The sequence below is a fragment of the Monopterus albus genome, unplaced genomic scaffold (genome assembly GCF_001952655.1).
Source record: "Monopterus albus unplaced genomic scaffold, M_albus_1.0 scaffold268.1, whole genome shotgun sequence".
Taxonomy (NCBI): Eukaryota; Metazoa; Chordata; class Actinopteri; order Synbranchiformes; family Synbranchidae; genus Monopterus; species Monopterus albus.
In genome coordinates this window covers 83,185-104,229 of record NW_018128148.1, presented here as the reverse complement: position 1 = coordinate 104,229, position 21,045 = coordinate 83,185, and the positions used below count along the sequence as shown (strand labels likewise).

General features: G+C 45.9%; 2 protein-coding genes across 3 annotated transcripts in view; both read right to left on the bottom strand.

Annotated features, from left to right (window-relative positions):
* Window positions 1-18,652, bottom strand: part of abcc5 (ATP-binding cassette, sub-family C (CFTR/MRP), member 5) — a 23,185-nt gene extending 4,533 nt beyond the window's left edge. The window contains exons 1-22 of one of the 2 annotated variants that reach the window (XM_020621837.1): window positions 18,470-18,652; window positions 17,360-17,509; window positions 15,775-15,884; window positions 15,513-15,668; window positions 14,551-14,695; window positions 14,212-14,445; window positions 13,830-14,003; window positions 10,960-11,107; window positions 10,725-10,873; window positions 8,442-8,549; window positions 7,727-7,890; window positions 5,402-5,615; window positions 5,219-5,290; window positions 4,973-5,097; window positions 4,199-4,271; window positions 2,618-2,821; window positions 2,406-2,549; window positions 2,240-2,333; window positions 1,979-2,148; window positions 1,694-1,840; window positions 1,007-1,136; window positions 638-920 (exon numbers count right to left, since the gene is read on the bottom strand). In XM_020621837.1, coding sequence (XP_020477493.1) covers window positions 638-920; window positions 1,007-1,136; window positions 1,694-1,840; window positions 1,979-2,148; window positions 2,240-2,333; window positions 2,406-2,549; window positions 2,618-2,821; window positions 4,199-4,271; window positions 4,973-5,097; window positions 5,219-5,290; window positions 5,402-5,615; window positions 7,727-7,890; window positions 8,442-8,549; window positions 10,725-10,873; window positions 10,960-11,107; window positions 13,830-14,003; window positions 14,212-14,445; window positions 14,551-14,695; window positions 15,513-15,668; window positions 15,775-15,884; window positions 17,360-17,449 — 3,134 coding nt within the window. In that variant the 5' untranslated portion in view covers window positions 17,450-17,509; window positions 18,470-18,652. Of the gene's footprint in view, window positions 1-637; window positions 921-1,006; window positions 1,137-1,693; window positions 1,841-1,978; window positions 2,149-2,239; window positions 2,334-2,405; window positions 2,550-2,617; window positions 2,822-4,198; window positions 4,272-4,972; window positions 5,098-5,218; window positions 5,291-5,401; window positions 5,616-7,726; window positions 7,891-8,441; window positions 8,550-10,724; window positions 10,874-10,909; window positions 11,108-13,829; window positions 14,004-14,211; window positions 14,446-14,550; window positions 14,696-15,512; window positions 15,669-15,774; window positions 15,885-17,359; window positions 17,510-18,469 lie in introns of both variants that reach the window. The other variant, XM_020621838.1, reaches the window with a different exon arrangement.
* A 1,633-nt stretch (window positions 18,653-20,285) lies between these two features.
* rpl35a (ribosomal protein L35a) overlaps window positions 20,286-21,045 on the bottom strand; it is a 5,656-nt gene continuing 4,896 nt past the window's right edge. The window contains exons 4-5 of the mRNA XM_020621850.1: window positions 20,557-20,701; window positions 20,286-20,382 (exon numbers count right to left, since the gene is read on the bottom strand). Of these exons, the coding sequence (XP_020477506.1) occupies window positions 20,359-20,382; window positions 20,557-20,701 (169 nt within the window). The 3' untranslated portion in view covers window positions 20,286-20,358. The remainder of the gene's footprint in view (window positions 20,383-20,556; window positions 20,702-21,045) is intronic.

The following is a 21,045-nucleotide window of genomic DNA, read 5'->3' as shown; positions in this document are numbered from 1 at the left end:
ATAGAGGACTGGTAGAGAGCATCCTCACCACTGGCATCACAGTCTGGTATGGTAACACCACACAGGCAGAGACTGCAGAGACAATCACTGGGACTGAACTGCCTGCTATGGACACACTGTACACACAGCACTGTGGTAAAAGGGCAGAGAACATACTCAGGGATCCACTCCACCCAGCTCACTCTCTGCTCAGACACAAAAACTGCACCTACAGCCTCGGGCACAGCAGGGCGGACAGTATCATCACACACAGAACTAGACTTTACAACAGCTTTTTCCCTGCCACAGTAAGACTGATGGCAAATACACAACGTGGAAAACATGTGCAATAACCCTGGTTACCCTACTAAGTAGAAGACCATATACAATTACACCATGTGAAATACTATGTGCAATATTTGAAATTCACCATCTTATCTATCATCTTATTTTTGTATTCACATTTTATACTATGTTATTCTTACGTAACTTTATTTTCAGACGAGGAGTTCTCCTTCTGGCTTTTAACTCTACTTGACTCCAAGAAAGCCCTGCACAAGAATTCCTATGTGCCTAAACTGTCCGTTTATGCATAAATGGTGAATAAAAATCTTGAATCTTAAATCTACTCTGCACATTTTATGGCTCCAACCCTGACCTGTTGAGAAAGTCCTGGCCCCTGTCATAGGCTTGCAGCGTGGTCAGGCCCTGGATGCTGGAGGTGATGTGGGACATAACGGGCGACATCGTCACGTTGTCCAAACGCTTCAGTTCCCGGATGAAAACCCTGGAGACGCTGTGGAGAGCTGCAAAGAGCAAGAACAGAGGACCCACAGCCACCAGGAACCACGGAAAAACACAGCCGATGACGCCAAGGCAGAAGAAGACCAGGATCACATTCTGGATGAACATCTCAGCCTGGAGAGGCAGACGGGTGTCGACTGGGGGAAATACAGAAGAAGAAATTATGGTCCAGGTATCTAACAACTTCCCGACAGCATCTCAGTGACACAGTCCTGTCTTTTACCTTCATCCATGTCCTTAGAGAAGCGGTTGAGGATTTGTCCCATGGGTGTAGTGTCAAAGAACTTCATGGTGCAGCGGAGGATCTTGTGGAAGAGCTCGTCGTGCAGTTTTGAGGAGGCTCGCAGTGTTCCCTGCAGAGAACCAGCCAGATTCAGCACTGATGTCACTGAGGGTCTGCAGCTTGTCAGATTTACTAGACATGCAGACTTGTCATTCTGATGTCCAAAATCTTGTATCAAATCTGTGTCTGCTAAAATAGAGTGAGTCAAAATACAGTCCTGTCTTTACTGAACTGTTTCATCCTCTCAGCCTGCTGTCTTTAATAACATCCGGTCCTGCTGTTGCTAATTAATGTTAATTCTATGAGGAATGTCTGGCCAAAATGAAACGTGTCTCTTGTCGGGTGAAAGCATCTCCCTAGCCGGTGTCTGCACTCAGCCAAAGACCATGTGTGAGGTAAGACGCTCCACTGCGTAACACTGCTGTTCAACCGCTGCTGATACACAAAGTTACAGGACTCGAGCCATGAAACCATTTCCTCTATTGTCACCTCAGAGCGCTAACCTAACACCTAACCATGTACATGTTAAGACTGAAAAACATCTGTAGAGGCCTGGGAGCACCAACATGTACAGTCAGATCCGGATCTTGTCGTCCTGATGAAACACCAGCTGTTTGGTGTCCTGACCTTGACGAAGGCGATGCCTCTGATGAGTTTGAAGAACAGCATGATTCCCATGGAGGCGGTGTAGATGGTGGCGTAGTGTTGCATCATGGGATTGTCCTTCATGCTGACACTCACTGCTGAGCTGTTTCTGTGGGTCGCTGTGATGTTCTGGAACACCAGGGACAAAGAGAAATCAGAAAGAAGAGGAGGAGAAGGGTGAAGACAGAGCAGAGGTATGGAGGCAGGAGGAGAGCTTATGAGAGGAGCAGAGCGATCTGCAGGAGGTGATGAGGAGCAGCATCTCACCCCGCTGCCCTGGTTGATCCAGTAGCTGAGCCACCACTGGCAGAAGGCGGAGCTCCCCACATTCAAAACAAACAGAACCAGGATCAGCAGACAGGAGGCCAAGCCACCACACGCTGCCATGTAAAGCTGAAACACAGGCCAGGCCACACCTCCACATTGCTGCTCCTCCCCTTTAATATCACATGACCAAATAGAGTGAAAAAACAAGAGTACAACAGAACAGAACAGAAAAGGGTCAGGTTTCGGGGCATTGTATCTCACCGTTGTCCTTGATAACCTGCACGTTCTTCTTCACTGATCCTGGTTTACTGTCTGCTGCTTTCCTCTGAGAGCCGCCGTTCTTCCTGCTGGGAGCCTGAATCAGACGGTCAGACAGTCAGATAGACAGACAGTACTGTACAGTTTGTAAAACCACACGGACAGGTACCTCAATGTACGGCGTGTCTCCCAGCTGAAAGTGGTTGAACATAGCCGCGTAGTCTCCATTCAGTTTCATCAGGTTGTCATGGTTACCCTGCTCCACTATACTCCCCTCCCTCATCAGGATGACATCATCACAGTCCACCAGATACTGCACACAGATGCAGGTTATCTCCATGGTAACAAGTGAAGTGTTCCTGTATCTGTCAGGAGGCTTACCTGCAGCTGGTGGGTGATAAAAATGACGGTCTTGTGGTGAAGCTGCTTCCTGATGGCGTTGTGGAAGATATGGTTGGCCACGTGGGCATCGAGGGCGCTGAGCGGGTCATCTAGGATGTACATGTCCCGGTCACTGTAGAGGGCACGGGCCAAGCTGATTCGCTGGCGTTGCCCGCCACTCAGGTTGGCACCACGTTCTCCGATCTGATGGAACGGATATACGGGATTCTTCAAAAAGCTGCAGTTTGGCTGAGCTGATCACACATTCATGTACCAACAGTCTGAATCCTGTCGGTAACGCAAACACAAACTCTGAATGCTGTTTTCCAGAGTAAAGACCTGAGGCAGACGACCACTCCTGGTTTGGAACGGTGACGCTGCCCGTTCTTATTATGTCATACTGAAGATTCTGAGGTAGTCTGATCTAAGTGGGCCAAAAATGGTTCTGTCTCCAGACGGTAAAAGGTATTTTCAGGCATCCATGCTACTTCTCAGAGTGGTAACGAACCAGCTGGCAGTGCTACTGAGCTGGCCTTGCCCCTGGCCTTCTGTGGTTGATTCTCAGATGTGTGTATGAGGTGGAGACAGACTGAGGAGCAGGGTTTGTGGATTTATGAGCTCAGAATCTCTGGATCACAACAAGGTGTAATGTTAATGAAGAATGAGCTGTTTCCACTGCTGGAACATATCCAAGCATTACGTAACACGCAGCCAATTCTGTGGTACTGCTTCTGTTCCACTGCTCTCCGCTCACTTAGGAACGAGTTCCTGGAACTAACTTTGGTCTGTGTTCAAGGGGTTCAGGTGGTCTTCAGCTTCAGGTTTTGTGCTCCAGACATCTGATAGACTGAATTCTGTAAACTCACCGGTGATTGATTCTTTATGTACTTGTTTTATCTGGAGTTGACCGTGACAACTGTTTTTGTGACCTCCTTTATTCTTACTTTATCCTTCATGCCTTGCTGTTTGGTTTTAGCACTGTATGCATGTCTCATGTCTTAAAACCAGTCTACCTACTCTACCTAGCGTTTTCACTGGATTTATCAGGCAGAGTGCAAAATCTTAGTTAATACACCTTTAAAACGGCGATGTTCAGGGAGAACCCGGTTACAGGTTGGTAAGTTCCTGCAGTGGAAAAAGGAATAAGTGAGTTCAACACCGAGCTTTGCACCTCATCTAAACTAATATACCTTCGATCAAAGACAACTGGAGTGTGTCTGACCCTGCTCGCTAACAGTAGCAGTAGAAGCATCATCAACAGCACTACATCATTCTGGCTGGGTTTTGCCTCCTTGTGGACTCTTTGCTGAAAACAGATCTTTTCCTTGAATGTCTCTTCTCATTGGTCAGTAAAATATCAACACCTCACCTCATGTTGTGCTATGTGATTTTCATGGTACTTCCATCTCGCTGTGCCTCTCCTCCCATCTTTGCTGCACAGGGCACAAACATACCAAGAGCACGGGCAAAACGCATTTTGTAAAAGAGCAACATGTAGAAGTGACGGCACTGGTGTGTAGGCCCCTACCTCTACCTACAGAGCACTGTCTACACTAAGGTACAAACAGGAAGTGATGTCACCTCTGTGAGGTCTGCGTTGGGCAGCAGGGCGAGGTCTGGTCTCAGACAGCAGGAGCTCAGCACAGACTGATACCTGACAGACAAAAACACCAGTCACTTAGTCGGTCTAGGGGTGGGAGCATGTCCCAGACCAGACCAGTGTGCACACCTGTCCTCGAGGGCTGCGTCCACATCACAGTTATGCTGTTTCAGTCAGATCTGATCTGTGTGTGTCACTGCTTCCCCTCCGTGTGTGTCAGCGCCGCGTACCTGGCTCCGGTGTGAACACCGCTGAGCTCCTAAACTGCCACACATGCACAGATGTAACTGAAATGTGAGCCACGTGCACACAAGAATAACAACCAGGTGGTCACACGGCCCAGTTTCCTCCCAAACCACTGGGTTACGATATGTTCCTCCCAGTTTCTCCTGATCAGAAGCTTCTCCATAAACGCCCACCACATATGAAACGTCCTGGTCTCTCCACTGACCCCGTCGCTGTCGTCGCTCTCCTCCATGTTTATTATTACCGACCGGTCTGTGAAGGGCCGACGCCGAATGATGACGACAGGCCGTATGTGCAGAGGAGACGTTAAAACAACCACATGGATTCTGATCTGACTGTTCGGACGGCGCTGCACAGTCAGAGGTCAGAGAGGAATTGGGTCTAGGAGCACATACGCAAGTGGCCCAGATCTAGTCTGAAGCCACCTGGTCTGTTCACACTGCTGTGGACACACCAGGTCTGGGAAACTTCAAGCTGGGATGTGGACGCAGCCCAGGTGGACACCTCACCTGTCCTCGTGGTACTCCTGTCCAAATAGGATGTTGTCTCTTAGTGTTGCATTCAGGATCCAGGCCTGCTGAGCAACGTAAGCCAGCCTTCCTCTGACAGCAACATTACCTTCCAGCACCGTCATCTGTCAATACACCATTCAGTAATCAATACCATTCACTCTAGGGGCAGGGGATGTAGTAGGGCTGTAGAAGTAGAAAGTGAAATTACAGGTTGTTGTCCATCAGAAGTCAAGATCATGTCACCTGTCCTAAGATGGCGGAGATCAGGGAGGTTTTCCCACTGCCGACACTGCCACAGACACCGACCAGCTTCCCCTGAACAGTCACACAGACAGTCAGTCAGGTATTAAGACTAGGAGCAATATTGTATGTTAATATGTTTACTCTCATTGTGCTGCAGGGACTGGGCCTGAACCGTGGGTCTACCTGCTGGATGCTCAGGCTGATGCAATGCAAAGTGCTCTGAAGGCGTGGGGAGACAGGAGGGACAGACAGGAGGGGAGGACAGGTCTCATCCTCCCCATCCTCTTGTTCCTCTGGGCTTGAAGCTACATCTCGTCCTCTTCTCAACAAGGACCCAGTCACCTCCTCCTGCTCCTCCTCCTCCTCTTCCTGAAGAGCAGCAGCTCTGTCTCTGCACCTGAACATCATCACACGCAGATTAGCTCGTGTTACACTTTAGGAACTGTTTATTGTTTATTACCACAGTAACCAGCAGCCCAAGTGACATTCTGCTTCACTTCTGAATGACAGATCAGAACACAGATGTGGGCAGTGATTCAGAGCTCTGGAACCAGGCCTAGATTCTGGTTTCTAACTTAATTCCATAAGTTTTAAAAGGGGGATTTTGGCAGAAAAAGCTGATTTGAATGTTTTCACTTTACCTGGTTCCCCGCACTCACCTGTGCACCTGCCCCCCTTTTCGTCATTAGCCCCCTAGTATCAGTACCAGCCCACCTTCTCTTGTCAACCCCCCCGCTCCGTGATTTCTCATTTTGTATCCTGCCCATTTGTGGCTTTTGTTTTGATCACCTGGTGTTTTCACTTGTTATCAACTTCCACCTGCATGCTGACTCCGCCCCTCGCCATTCTACTCTTATGCTGCCTGCATCTTCATCTTCTGGAATACAAGTGAACTGTTTAAACTTGAACTTTTACTTCAAGTAGCAGAATCTCCAGTCTGCCCCACCCCCACTTGTATTTGTGATTTCCTTCTTTCAGCCACTTCCCAAACCTCATGACCATAGGTGAGGGCAAACATTATTATGGCATGGTGCAAAAGTTTGGGCACCCTAAGAGTTCCAGAGTCTCAAAGTCTCTCACAAGGTTTCAGACCTTAATCAGCTCGTTAGATCTGATGCACAGCAACAGCTGTCATTGGTAAATGCCAATTTCAAAGCTGTACAAATACTTTGACTCTTCAAACCTTGTGCACACACTTGCGGACACCCAGCAACCATGGGTTCCTCTAAGCAGCTGTGTAAGACCCTGAAAATGAAAGTTATTGATGCCCACAATGCAGGAGAAGGCTACAAGAAGATAGCAAAGCGTTGTCAGCTTGCAGTTTCCACAGTAAGAAATGTAATTAAGAGATGGCAGATCAGGGGAACTGTGGAGGTCAAGATGAGATCTGGAAGACCAAGAAAACTCTCGGACAGAACTGCTCGTATGCTGGTCAGAAAGACAAATCAAAACCCCCATTTGACTGCAAAAAACCTGCAGGAAGATTTAGCAGACTCAGGAGTGGTGGTGCACCGTTCCACTGTGCAGCGATGCTTGCACAGACAAGGCCTTCATGGAAGAGTCAGCAGAAGAAAACCTTATCTGCGTCCCCATCATAAAATCCAACGTCTGAAGTATGCAACAGGACATCTACAGAAGCCCGATGCGTTTTGGAAACAAGTGCTGTGGACTGATGAAGTTAAAATAGAACTCTTTGGACACAATCAGCAAAGGCATGTTTGGAGAAAAAAGGAGCAGCATTTCATGAAAAGAACACCTTGCCAACTATTAAGCATGGGGGTGGATCTATCATGCTCTGGGGTTGTGTTGCAGCCAGTGGCACAGGAAACATTGCACGGGTGGAGGGACGAATGGATTCCACTAAATACCAGCAAATTCTGGAAGCAAACATCACACCATCTGTAAAAAAGCTGAAGCTGAAAAGAGGATGGCTTCTACAACAGGACAATGATCCTAAACATACCTCGAAATCCACTATGGAATACCTCAAGAGACGCAGGCTGAAGGTTTTGGAATGGCCATCACAGTCCCCTGATTTAAACATCATTGGAAATTTGTGGGTAGATCTTAAAAGAGCTGTGCATGCAAGACGACCACAGAATATTACAGAACTAGAAGCCTTTTGCAAGGAAGAATGGGAGAAGATCCCACGTACAAGAATTGAAAGACTTTTAGCTGGCTATGAAAAGCGTTTGCAAGCTGTGATATCTGCCAGAGGAGGTGTTACTAAGTACTGATTGTGTAGGGTGCCCAAACTTTTGCACCATGCCATAATCATGTTTTTATTTTTTATTTTTGTTCAATTTATGGCATAAGAAGTAACTATGCATCACTGTTTGCAGAAAATATTGTGCATTTTTTCCATTTCCAAGAGAAACTGTGTTAACATCTGTTCAAATAAAAAATCACCAAAATCTGTTATTTATCAAGGGGTGCCTAAACTTTTACATGAGACTGTAGAGAGAATGACTGTATAATTCAACATAGATGTAGTAAGAGCCAGTTTACCTGTCCTTGTGTTGGAGTCTGTTGGCTGTTCGGACACATGGACTAGCCTGAGCGCTCTGTCCGCCCCCCTCCCATGCCAAACTGGCCCCACACATCTCCACAGCAACCTGAGGATCACCAGGTAACGCCCGGACACTGTCAACCTCTGGCAACAGGAAGAGACTCTGAAGAGACAGAGGTCGATCCAGATCAAACTGGTGAAAGGGCCCTTGAATTTGACTGGGATTACATGTTGGCTGAAGTTTCCTCAGATCAAACTGTCCAAACAAGTTGGCTTTGTTTCATTTCTGCTCACTCATTCCTAACCATAACCAAACAGTCCATTCATCCATTTCAACCAACTGTGTGTCCCACAGCTAGGGATTAGATGGACCGTCCAACCTCCGAACACAACAAACTGGACCAATGAAAGTGTGTAAGTAACGTGTGTAAAAGTGTACAATGGTTAGGTGGGGAAGAGGTAGGTAGAAATGTAGCTAGGTCGGCAGGACAAAACTAGGTAGACATAAAGGAAGGCAGGAAAGAAGGGTGGGACAGTAGGTTGGTAGGCAGAAATATGTAGGTAAGAAAAAGGTCAGGTACAATAGGTAGGCGGGTAGGTACAGGTAAATGTGTAGGTGGGAAGGTGCATGGGTATCTCCTGTAAGGGTGTAGCTATTTGGGTGTGCAGCTATAGAGTTGGATGCTGAGGCGTGTACATAGTCAGAAGTCAGACCTTGAATCTCTGCATGGCCACTGAAGCTTCAGACAGAGACTTGACAGAAAACGGAGTGACCTTCAGGGCAAAGGTCATGGCGTTAAACACCGTCACCACAGTGAAGGCCTGAAGACATGGATGGAAAACAAACTTTGTTAGCATCCAAGAGGAAGTCCAGAGAGGGTCAGCTCTTAAACACGCCTACATAAAGAGATAAAGAAGATGCTGCGATGCAGAGCTGAACACAGAGACCAGGGGCCTCGTTTATAAACGCTGCGTACGAGACTTTCAGCGGAAAAGTCGGGATTTATAAGAACAAATTTATGTGCGCACCTGTACGTAAACTCTCACCTGTCACTGTGTGTATTTTGGACATGAGGGAAACTGGCGACACAGATGGTGAAGCAGTGAACTGATATTGATCCTTCTTGTTGGTTTAATTTCTCTCCACGTCAAAACAGTAATCACATGTCCACAGTGTGAAACACATCCAGGCAGCTGTGTTACGTTGTGTAGGGCACTCATTACTCCATAAGCACCTCTCTGTTTTAAAAGAGACCGATCCAAATCTTAACCATTTACATCTTTACAACATTTACATCAGTTCTGAGAAGGAGGCTTCAGCGCTACAGTCACAGGTAGAGTGAGAAGCGGCTTCATGGCCGTGGCTATATGGGATACACTTGACCGAGTGGAGATACTTTAACTTAACTTGGCCATGCTACATTTCTTTGATAGTAATGGTAGCATTTGTTCTGGACAATCCGCTGCATGTCCTTGTCTAAATTCGATAAAAGTTCTAAAACGTATAAACATCCGAACCTCCATGCCATCTCTTACATGCTAGCGCATGTCAGTGTATAATTTACACAGTCTGCTACGTAAATACTGAGAGTTTGAAATGCACCTCCGCATTCAAAATGTCTTTTGGTGCGCCTATAGCACATTTCACGATCTGGGCAGTTTCTTTATGACTGTGAAACTCTGCCCTGAGTGAAGCCAGGCTCTCAGAATCACTGGTAGCTACACTGCTGCCAATAGGCCTTTAGCTATTTGCTTGCATGCAAAATCTCTATTTTATATTCTATTTTTGGAGACTTTCTGAAACAGTGCTGGCAGTTTCCCTGTGTCACTGTGTGGGGGACAAACCACATTTTCCATGCTGTGTCCGAGTCCCTCGCCCTCAGTGCGCTTATGTTGCCTTTTATGTCAGTCGGCCCAAAGGTCTCTGACAGCCTACATCTAAAAGAAAAATATGAATCAGTAAATAATGCTTATTTTATTTTCACCTCTAAATTGGCCGTGAAGATGCAATCAGTGACGTCTATATACATAATTTTAAAAAATTTATACAGATGGATTGTTATCATAACTGTTAGAAGGCGGGACCCTTGGACTGAGGGGCCCCCCTGCCTTGTGGGTGCTGTGGGGATATACCCAGTTTGTTGTTGTTGTTGTTTTTAGATGCCGACAGTGTGATCAGCTGTGTAGTTGTCTAGAGCCATTACATATTAAACACATAGGAAGCAGCAAGCTTTGGTGTTCCCGTGTCTCCACACTCTGACAGTGTCCAGCAAAGTGATGAAGGCATCCACCTTCATGCCTTTGCTTAATCTGGGTATTATCTTGTTTGTTGTATTGACAGCTTCTGCAGCGATCTCAGACTGTTTTCTTTGTAGAGCTGCCTCCAGTCTCCACAGGAAGAATGCGTATTTCAGTATGCATGAGTGTTTGCATTGACTGTATATGGTTAACTGTGTTTTGGGCAGAATACGCAGCTCACCAAGCTGCGAACATTCTCAACATGATTGTGATTTATAAAGGGAAACAGTGTGGAAGTGTAGTTTTATAAATGTGATCATTGATTGGTATATACCATTCCTGTGTTCTGTGTGCACGTAAACGTTTGTATGACTCTTACGCACAGTTTTATAAATGAGGCCCCAGGTCCTGCAGAAACAACCGTTTCAGCGTTTAGTGCTGGAAATGAATAAAGGATTTTATAAGAACATCGGCAGAGTTGTGAGACATCTTGCTGCTGTGATCATAGGTACTAAGTATATGAGCATCTGACTAATGTGTGACGAGAAACCATCAAAAGCGGCTAATCAGCAACCTGCTATAATTCTATCAGGCCTAAAGAAAGACCTATAGTAAGACCAGTTAGCTGCCCGCTACTGTAATGCTAACAGGTACAAAGAGTTGTCATATTGCCAGCCAGTTAGCTGTAACATGCGGGCATGTAGAATGCACAATTAAAACATTAAATATACATGAAAACACAAAGACATAGTTTGGCACCTGAGCGGCTGTCAGGTCGTATCCTAGCAACATGTGGGTGGTGAATGTTGCCACACTGGCAATAACAACGACTATTGGAGCCACACCCACTGTGATGCTCTGAAAGTAACCTGTGAGCTCAAGGATCCTGCGCTCCTCCTCACGAATACCTGAGCGAAAACACAGGGTTCATCATCAGTGTCTACCTGTGTTACCATGGTGACAGGCCGACGGGGTATGTCAGGTGAGTACGTACGGCGAACTTCCTGGGAGAAGGCTTTGACCCAGGCAAACATCTTGATGAACTTGATGTAGCTGAGGATCTCATTCATCTTCTGTACTCGTCTGTCGGTGACGGCCACGCCCTTCCTCCTGAAGTACGCCGTCAGTCTGGAGCTGAACATCTGGTCAGAAAATACAATGGATGATCAATCGATCTGATCAGGTGGGAGGATTAGATTCTACAGGTAGATAATTTCATCAGAGCTGTCATTTCAGACACAGGAGCATGTAGAGAAAAGAAGATTCCACTCCCTTTACCCTTTAAGAAATCAGGTTTTTAACAGCTGACTAATGCCAGACGTTGCAGACCTCTCTACTGTGGGCAGAAAGTTCAAAATGTACATTTGATACCACATGCAACAAGTATATTAATTAAAGGGACACATCCACAAAACCCTAAAGCTGGTGCCAAATGAAACTCAGTTTTTGTTTTTGTAAAATATCGTATTTGTTCCTCAGGGAGAACAGTCCATACTACATCAGTTATTTAATGTTGGTGGCTTTGTTTTAGCACCATTTTAATTAGTCTTTTTGCAGAAAACCAGTACACCCATTTAAAATGAGGTGTAAACAGTATAGCTGTCTACACCAGCAAAGTAATCTCTTCATATTACAGCTACAAGTCCAGAGTTACATACATTACTACAGCTCCAAGAATCCTGGTTGTGCTCCAGATCAGAGTGATGTGAGAAGACAAAGAATGTTTTCTCTAGAAGGTTTTATTGGATTTTCTCTGAAGAAGACAAAGAATTTTACATTAAATACATTTTACATTAAAGTCTACAGGCTGAGACTTGTGCACTTTGTCACCTGTCTTGTATTTTTACTCTGGTCATGTGTTCTTAATGTTTTAATCTCACCTGCTAGCATGTTGCTACAGCTAACTGGCTACCTTAATTACAATTCTTCATTTACACCAGTTAGCATTATAGCAGGTTACATTTAACTGGTTAATCTGGCTACAGTTCATTATTTACACCAGTTAGCATTGTGGCTAACTGGCCATCCTTGATATATGGTCTACTTTACAAGTGTTAGTAAAAGGCTGTTTCTAACTGAGTACCTTTGATAGACGTTTCTCTTTATGTCTATTACTGTTACAGCAGGTTAACAGCTAACTGAATAATATCTCTATAATTGCCCCCTTGTGGCCAAAGTGCACAGCTGTGCTGCTGAGTACTCCAAGCACATACGGAGACAAATCCCTGGGCCAGCGACAGCCGCCCATTCATTGTCAATGTAAACTGAGTGCTGTCACTCAGCACACCCCGCTGTGTGACACAGGGACTGGAGGAGCCCAGCAAGGCCACGGCCCACAGCTGGGGAGAGATCTACTCTATGCAGTGACAGCCAGGCGAGAGCCTGATGGCAGAGATTTGGAGCCAGGCTCAAAGCTGTTCTCAGTTTGTTAAGCTGTGACATGCTTTCAGGCGACACAGTAACCACTTAGACTGAGAATATGTGGTCAGTCTATCCAGGTAAAGCCAGTTTAGAATGTGTGTCTACATTTTTGGCAGTGGTGGACGAAGCACTCGCATTGTTTAGCTAAGTAAAAGTAGCAGTACCACAGTATAAAAATACTCTGTTACAAGTAAAATTCCTGCATTCAAAATGTTACAGGTACAACTTAAAGTACCAAAAGTGCACATTCTGCAGAATAGCACATTTCACATTCATGTGTATCATAAATTTGGATCATAGTGACTGATGCGTTACTGTGTTCATCGCTTTAATGCTGCAGCTGGTAAAGGTGGAGCTGATGGTAACTACCTTCCAGGCTTCTAATTTGAGGTACTGCTGGGTATTGTGTGAATTTCCCATCAGGTATCACCTAGTAACTAAAGTCATCAGATGAATGTAGTGGAGTAAAAAGTACAATATTTACCTCTGAACTTTAATGAAGTCAAAGTATGAATTAGCAGCAAATGAAAATACTCAGTTAAAGTACAGATACCTCAGAAACTGTACTTAAGTACATGTACTTAGTTACTTTCCACCAGTGGTTTTTGGAGCTGTGAGTGCTCGTCACTGGCTCTGTTAGCAGGCAGCTACGTCTTGTTCACAGCCCAGCAGTCTGTTAGCAAGGACGCCGCTGTTCCAGCTGCACATTATAGCCACAGTTCCACTGTCGGAGCCTAACGAGCGGTACACCTTGTGCTTCCCTTAACGTTGCCCGCCATAGCCTCACAGGTTGACGCCAACTGTCCTGCTTCGCTTTTCCACCATGTGGGTCTCTGTTTAGAGGAGGGAGGGGCTGATCTCCTCTCACACTCCCAGCTGAACAGAGGCCATGAGGGATCACTCCGCAGTGCACCGATCAGCCAGTAACAGAGACTGGATCAGCAGTTTATCAAACAGCTGTTGAACAAGCAGAACACGGACTTTCAGAAATGTGACGTCTTCATCGATCTGCCCACGTTCCGCTCACTGATGTCAACGTTTGACCCCTAAACCAACAAGTGGGTGTCTGTTCTTGAATTTCTTTCAGATTAACGATAATATCAGCGTCGTTCCACATGCCAGCAGCGGGTTTTCATGGTTAAACTGTTGTAATATGAGGGTCACACTGTCATGGGAATGTTGCTGTTATGGCATTATGGGGACACGGAGTTCCCCTTGGCGGAGGTCTGCTCTCTCTGAGTGCTGACTGGTTTGTATCTGTGTTTACAAGGACAGACTACTACGGCTAACTGATCTAACCTTTCTGTAAGTTTAACTTTATTGCTGTTAGCTTTTACCAGGTTAACAGTTAATGGGCTAATTTTCTGTATCATCCACCAAATAATAAAATGACCATTCAGATAAGTTACTGACTCAAACAGACTTAGTTAGACAGGCACTGACCAAGGTGGGGTAGAAGAGGATGAAAACAGCCGATCCAAGTAGAGAGGTTGGCCCCAGTATAAAGAGATTGTAGACAACACCAAGTGCAGCCACCAGGGGGCCTCCTGCTAACAGACTGCCCACTGCTGCTGCTTCAAACATCCTCTGACCGTCACTGGAGCACATGTTCACCAGCTGAGGAGAAGACTGGATTAGATTCAACTTTATTGTCACTGGGCGAGTTCAGGTACAAAGCCAAGTAGATGAGGTTGTGTATGAGAAGCACTTGATGAGTAAAGTGCAGATGGTCTCTGTACAGATGTGGGTAGATGGCTATGCAACAAAAGCAAATATAACAAAACCATAAACAAAATATAAACAAAGCAGAACAAACATGTCATACCTGTCCCATGGACTTGTCCCTGACGCTGCGGAGCCGGAGGATCTTGTTGAAGGCCAGACTAAGGATGGCCCCTCTCAGTCTGGATCCGGTCCTGTAGTTCAGGGCCCAGGTCAGAGCCAGAGACCAGGAACGGATCAGCTCTGTGGTGAGGAGCCCCAGCACCAGAAGCAGACTGTAGCCCAGGTCCAACTCCTCCTGCTGGGTGTACTCGAGCAGACGCTTCACCACAAATGCCTGGGGGACGACAGCACTGGTTTATTACTGGCTTTACTGGTTATTATGTTTTATTTGGTCTCTCTGGTCATCCATACTGGTGCCGTCTAACTGGTCCTTACTCACCGGCCCACTGAATCCAGCTAGCTGTGTGACAGTGAGACAGAGGATGGAGAGGAGGAGACGAGCCCGGCAGAAAGACCAGACCACCGAACACAGAGACGCTTCTCTGCCCTTTGACCTCTGCTCCTCATCCCAGAGAGACGCCAACCTGAGGGCCACATGATGCAGGACTAAAATTTGATCTAGCAGTAAAACGCTCTGACATTAGTGATAAAACAGGACTACATAATATTCAACAATAACACTGCGAAAGGAACACAACAGGGGACACGACTGGTCCTCCTGAGTCCAGCCTTACACATGGAAGCATCACAGTGGTTAAGACTTGTCCCCTGGGGCAGGTCTTGTCTCTCGGGACTTACTGTAGCTGTATGTGCTCGCTGCTGAAAGTGTTCAATGCTACAGTCCTGTATACTAAGCCCTATACAGACAAGCACACGACACTTCCTGTACATGTGAACTGTAGCCTGTACACCGAAGCGACCAGGGCTCAACAGAGTCGCTCATGTGGCAGACTCAGAAAGGGGACTGTTAGAGAGTCTGTTAGCCTGTTAGCTCGTTAACCTGTGACTGTGGAGTTTTGGTTATGTTACACACCTTTTACTGTCAATAAGTGTTTAAATACTTTTATGTTTTACTGTCTTCATACCACATACATACAAGTTGCTAGATTTTGTTGATCTACTGTAAAAATAATTCACATGTAGCATCAACACAATTATCACAGTACGTTCCGTAAAAACACTTCTTGATTTCCCGGTTTTCCAGCCTGATGTTGCTGGAGGATAATGAGCTGGGTAGGGTGGGTGTTTATTATGTAAAGCTGTGTTTGATAAACCCCCATTTCATGCAGACATTTCCTACAAACACATTTAAAATGTTTGCTGTTAAACACAAACAAGCTGATTATAATTTGGGGTCCTATTTAAATGTTCTTAATTCATTAATTTATTAGCTCCACCCACCTCTGGCTGTTGTCATGGCAACACTCCTTCTGTGACACAGGCCAGATGTCATCCAACAGGAGCTGTCCTTTGCTGCGGGCGTGGGTGGCCAGAGGCGTCAGCCAGTGAAAGGTCATAAAAGAAAAAAGACCTGCGCTATCGACCGGATGATGACACCTGAGGTTTAAGGGCCCAGGCAATGCGTTATGTCAACAAGGGTCCTCACAGTTACAGAAGCACCATCGTGTGTGTGTGTGTGTGTGTGTGTGTGTGTGTGTATCACCTGCTGTTGTCTCCACCTGGTTTGCTTGGGTTTTCATCTTTAGCTCCGCCCTCCTCCAACTTTTTATCATGGCAACCAGCTGATCTGTCATCACACCAGCCAAACGCACCCTGACAACACACATATCCACCGTGTTTGATTTTACAACAAGCACCAAATTATTTAGATTTTTATCAAAAAGCCATGAGCCAGATATAGTACATGAACAGTGGAGAGAAAACTATGATCTATAACGATATATTAGTTTACACTCAGCTGTTGACACTCCATGTTTTCACCAGCTGCCAGTTTCTAACCTGCCTGAGTGATTTAATTAATTTGTCTTATTCTAATTCTGCTTCCTGTCAGTCGACACCAGCCTTTGTTGTGTCCATGCAGATTGAGCAGACTCTCAAGTGTGGTTCCTGACATGCACAAGGTGGGGGTCTTCATCAGGGGGATGAAGCACTGTCACAAAACATGTTCGATCTTTACCCGTCTCAGAGTCACAGAGCGTCAGCCCTGCACAGGGCAGGTTCAGGTTAAAATCAGGTCTAGGTCAAGACATTAGATGGTGACGGTCAGGTTTAGGCTGAGGGGTGAGGGGATGCGTTATGTCTGTCGGGTCCTCACAGAGATGGAAGGCCGATGTGCGTTTTCAGCCTCCTCTCTGAGCAAGCTCAGTCCTCTCAGCTGCTAGTGAGCAGTGCAGAGCTCACATTTCTCTGCCTCATGACGCTAACACACATCACATCCATTCAAATGGCCTCAGCCAATCAGGTGCCTCAGCCCCTCAGGCTCAGCCAATTAGACAGCTGGATCCCTTTGTGCAGCAGCAGGGGGCGGGCCTTCATTACATAAACAGAGATGTGCTGCTTCAATTTGCTCTTGATTTTCTCTCAAATGCTGATCTTCTCCAATACTCTGAACTTTGATGGTTTCTGCAAAAACAGCATTCGCTAATTTGAACATGAAATAACCGTTTCTGTAGAAAGACATGATTTTTTTTTTTTATTCAGCTGTTCTATTATCACTTTTCACCATCTTTTGTCTCCTGTGAATTAATCTCAGACTGTTTCTACGGTTCCCATTTGTGTTCTTTTTATCAGCTGTCAGTCATCTGAAACAGAACAAGGCTCACATTTGATGGGCTGACCGACTGATCACCACCTCAGACTGAATTTAAACCAGGGGCCGGCCGACAGCTGGCTCACACTTCAGGCTCCATCCAACACTTTGGGGATTGAGAACAATTTGACATCTGACAATGCTCGCATCAGGCCTGAACATCTTACAGGAGCAACCTGCCTTTTATTTTGGTAGTGTTCCTGTTTGACACAAAGTGAGCTGACAAACGGCAGGGCCTGAGGATAGCCACATTTTACCAGCACGAACATGTGAGAAACATTAAAAATGAACACGAGGTGTCAGAGCAGTTTTCTGTCCCTACGTACTGCGACCACTTTTATAGTCATGTGTAAATCCTGCAGGCACCGTGCAGCTTTCAGGAATATTTTGTTTTAATATCCTTATTATATTGGATTTAGTCTGTTGGAGCAAATGAGAAACCAGTGGCGAGATGGTATCATGTGACCTGTGCTCTCACCTGGTGCAGTGTGACCTCTGACTCTGGCAGAGCGCCGCAGGAGGGTTGGAGAGACCCTGGCTCGCTCTGTCCAAAGTCATGTTCTCTCATCTTCTATCAGACCACATGGAGCTGTGACCTCTGACCCCCTTTAGTGAAACTCTGCAAACGCTGATAAACACAGAGGTGGCACTGAATAGCACAGACACATCAGGTGATGTGGTGGCGTAGAAGATGGCAGCCGCAGTATATAGTATGTTAGAGTACCACAAAGCACGTGGCAAAGAAAGCGTGAAAACCACCCAAGAGGAATAGTAGGAATATTACAGAAGTATTGCAAATGAAAATACTATAAACATACTGCATCTGGGGAACAGAGAAACAGAAGGTTGGTAGGAAGATTGCTACTGTAAAAACATGCAGCAATACTGTAAAAACAGTACAGTACACTAAAGTACACAGTAACGTAATAATACAGCATGAGAAAAATACTACATTTATGTGTCAAACCAGTAAAGCAACTGTAAAACACTACAAACACACAGTAATACTGCAAACTGTGGGTGAACTGTGGATCAGTAGGTAAAGCAGTCCACATGGGCAAGACACTGTTGCCCCCGATGGTTAGAGCCATCGGTTGGCGCCGCAGATGGCTGCCAACGGTTCTGTACCGGAAACAAATTCCTTGTGTGCAACATACTTGGCCAATAAAGGTAAGAAAAAACACCAGTACTGAGCAGAGTACTGCAGTAGTACTAGACGTAAGCTGTTTGTCCCATGGCCTTCGTAGCCGTCGTACACCACGAAGGCCCAGCTATCAGAACCAGAATCAGGTGTGTTCCGGTACAGCTGAGCGACTAGACAAGTAAAAAAGACTGGGCTTCTCTGATGCGCCGCTCCTGTCGCCTAGCAACCTTGACAGCTGCCCTCCCGGCACGCAAAGAATCTTGGGACAGGGTGGGCCACAATAAAACCCTTCAGAATAAAAAGAACCTTCCAGAATAATGCAATAATCAGAATGAGGCTCCTTCAGAATAAAAGCACATAACGTTATATAACGCGCTGTCCTCGCGCTCCCAGCATCAGACAGGAATTAAAAACACACTAGCAGCTGGTCGGTGCCGTGCTCACCTGTCTGTGTCACCTGTGTGCGTCTGTGTGTGCATCCGCGATGTGAGGGCAGCCGCTCCGTCCTCCCTGTCCTCCCTCAGGTCCGCCGTTCTCCGTAAACGGCTCCAACCCAGTGAAGCTGCAGAAGCACCAGCGCGGGGTTTCATGGGAAATGGTGTGCAACCGTGACGAAGACCCCGCATCCCCATTGTTGTATCCCATCTCATGACGTCAATGCTCACGTGCTTCCACGTTGTCTGAGTCCTGAGCCAAGACTGTCAGGCTGCAGCAATTCATCAAATTTGAATAGAATTAATTCCACGTTTACTATTTCCGATGTGTATTTTTATGATCTGCAGCCATTATTTTTACATTTGTGAGTTCGTTTTGTGTTTGAGCACGCAATCCCTGATCCTTAAACGTAAGAATAACACGTTATTTTACAAGTCCGTGATTTTAACAAATAAATATCTAAATTGTAACAAGGGAAAATACTTTTCTTGAAAAACAAAACAAAACAAAAACTTTATGACATGAAACAATTTAATATAAATTCACACGATGTGGGAACTAAGATAACATGAACGTACATTTTATGATAAAACGGCTTTTTCAGTAAAGGAAAATATGGTGGGTTATATTGGACTACAGAGAATGGTAAATGGACTGTATTTTATATAGCGCTTTCTCACAGTGTGTTGCACTGGCCAAAGCGCTTTACAGAGATGATACACCATTCACCCATTCACACACAACATTCACACACTGATGACGACAAGCTGCCATGCACCGGCGCTAGTCAAGCCACCAGGAGCAATTCGGGGTTCAGTGTCTTGCTCAGGGACACTTAGGCATGCGGGGAGACCGGGAGTCGAACCACCAACTTGCTGGTCAGGAGACGACTGCCCTACCTCATGAGCCACAGCCACCACCTAAAGTACTAAAAGGTTATAGAAACATTCTGAATATTATTGCAAATGAATATTACACTGTCTGAAGAAACTACAAGTTTCAACAACACACATATCCTGAACCAAGAAACTACAGGTGACTCCTACAGGTGCACACCTGTCAGAATAAACAAGAAAACCAAACACGAGGGGGTAAAAGTTTAATTGTTCACACAGATGTGATCCTGTCATCTGTCAGGTGACCCCTGCGGAGATGGGGTTACATAAACATAAAACAGCGTCATTTCTTCTGCTGCCAGTGCGCACGTACAAACTCTCACTGCTCCCAACACAGATTGTCCAGTAACACGTCGCTGGTTTTTATTTCGTCTGAACCTGCCATGGTCCCTACTGTGAAGTCCGACACGGCTCTCGAGCTACTCGTGTCACATCCACACCGAACTCGCCAGCGTTTCATAAGGTAAAACCATGACCTACTTATCTTCAGTGGCAGACGTCTGACAGCAAGCTGTGCCTGTGGGACTGAATTCAGGGCAACACTACAATTTCACATGTTCCCAGAATGCACTGCTCTTGTTTAGTGATGGCGCTGCTGAGGCAGGCCACACAGCCAAATGACTGAATTTAAGCTTATAATTAATACCTTAAATGATTCAAAGCAGCAGCTCACCCGTTTTCACCGACTTGTGTTGATGCTTCACACTAAAATCTGTTCTCATATGAGTCGTCTGCAGTAGAACACGACTACAAAGCCGATCAGCAGCATAGTTTCTGCAGGTTCTTCACATTCAAAGGCCTTTTAAGGCCAGATATCTCCGTTTGTTACCAGTCGTTATAATGACCAAGTCCATTCATTTGATCAGGTGTCTTGTCGGCATAGGACAGTAACTAGTCAGTAAAACAACAAAACAACAATGAGCCCATGCAACAGGTTTGAACCAATCACTTTATTGTTTTTGTATAAACACAATCAGCAGCTGCAGACACCATGACTCCTCGTCACACTCGGGAAGGATACAGCATCTGGAAACAGACAGGAAGTCATGTCAACTGTGGCAACAGAAGCACAGCACTCGGTAAGATCTGATCCAGGAGCAGTACAGGAGTCTGTCTGAAACAAAGCATTTCACTGGAGTTTCTTGTTCTACATGGCTGTTTTGACTCATGTCCAACTCCTAGTACACGTCTCTGACTCACCACTCTGATCCGGTGTCCGATAGCTTTAGCCGGCAGGTTGCTGCTGAACTTGGCTCGGACCATCCCGCTGTTACCGTGAGCTCGGGTCACCTTACCCCAGATCACTCTGGTCTTGTTGGGTTTACCGCCTGGCGTCACCGTGTTCCTGCAGAGACAAAAGTTGACACCATAAACCCAACACAGGGATGAGTTTCATTTAGAATGCTGGACGTACCAGGTGGGAGGACTCAGTCCCTTCACCGAAACAACGTTTGCAATCTAATGTAGACGTCGGTGCAGTTTTAAAACCCCCAACCCAAAACACACAGACATCTGCACTGATGACAGGAACGCAGCCCGGACTCATTAAGAGAACTGTTCCGTTTCAAACCAATCCTACTTCTCAGTGTGTTTGAAACATTCACAGTTTTGACTTAAACTTAAATCAAGTTCAGGGCTTTTAAAACTATGCGTCAGGAACAAGGACACCCCACCACCGCCCCCCCCCAC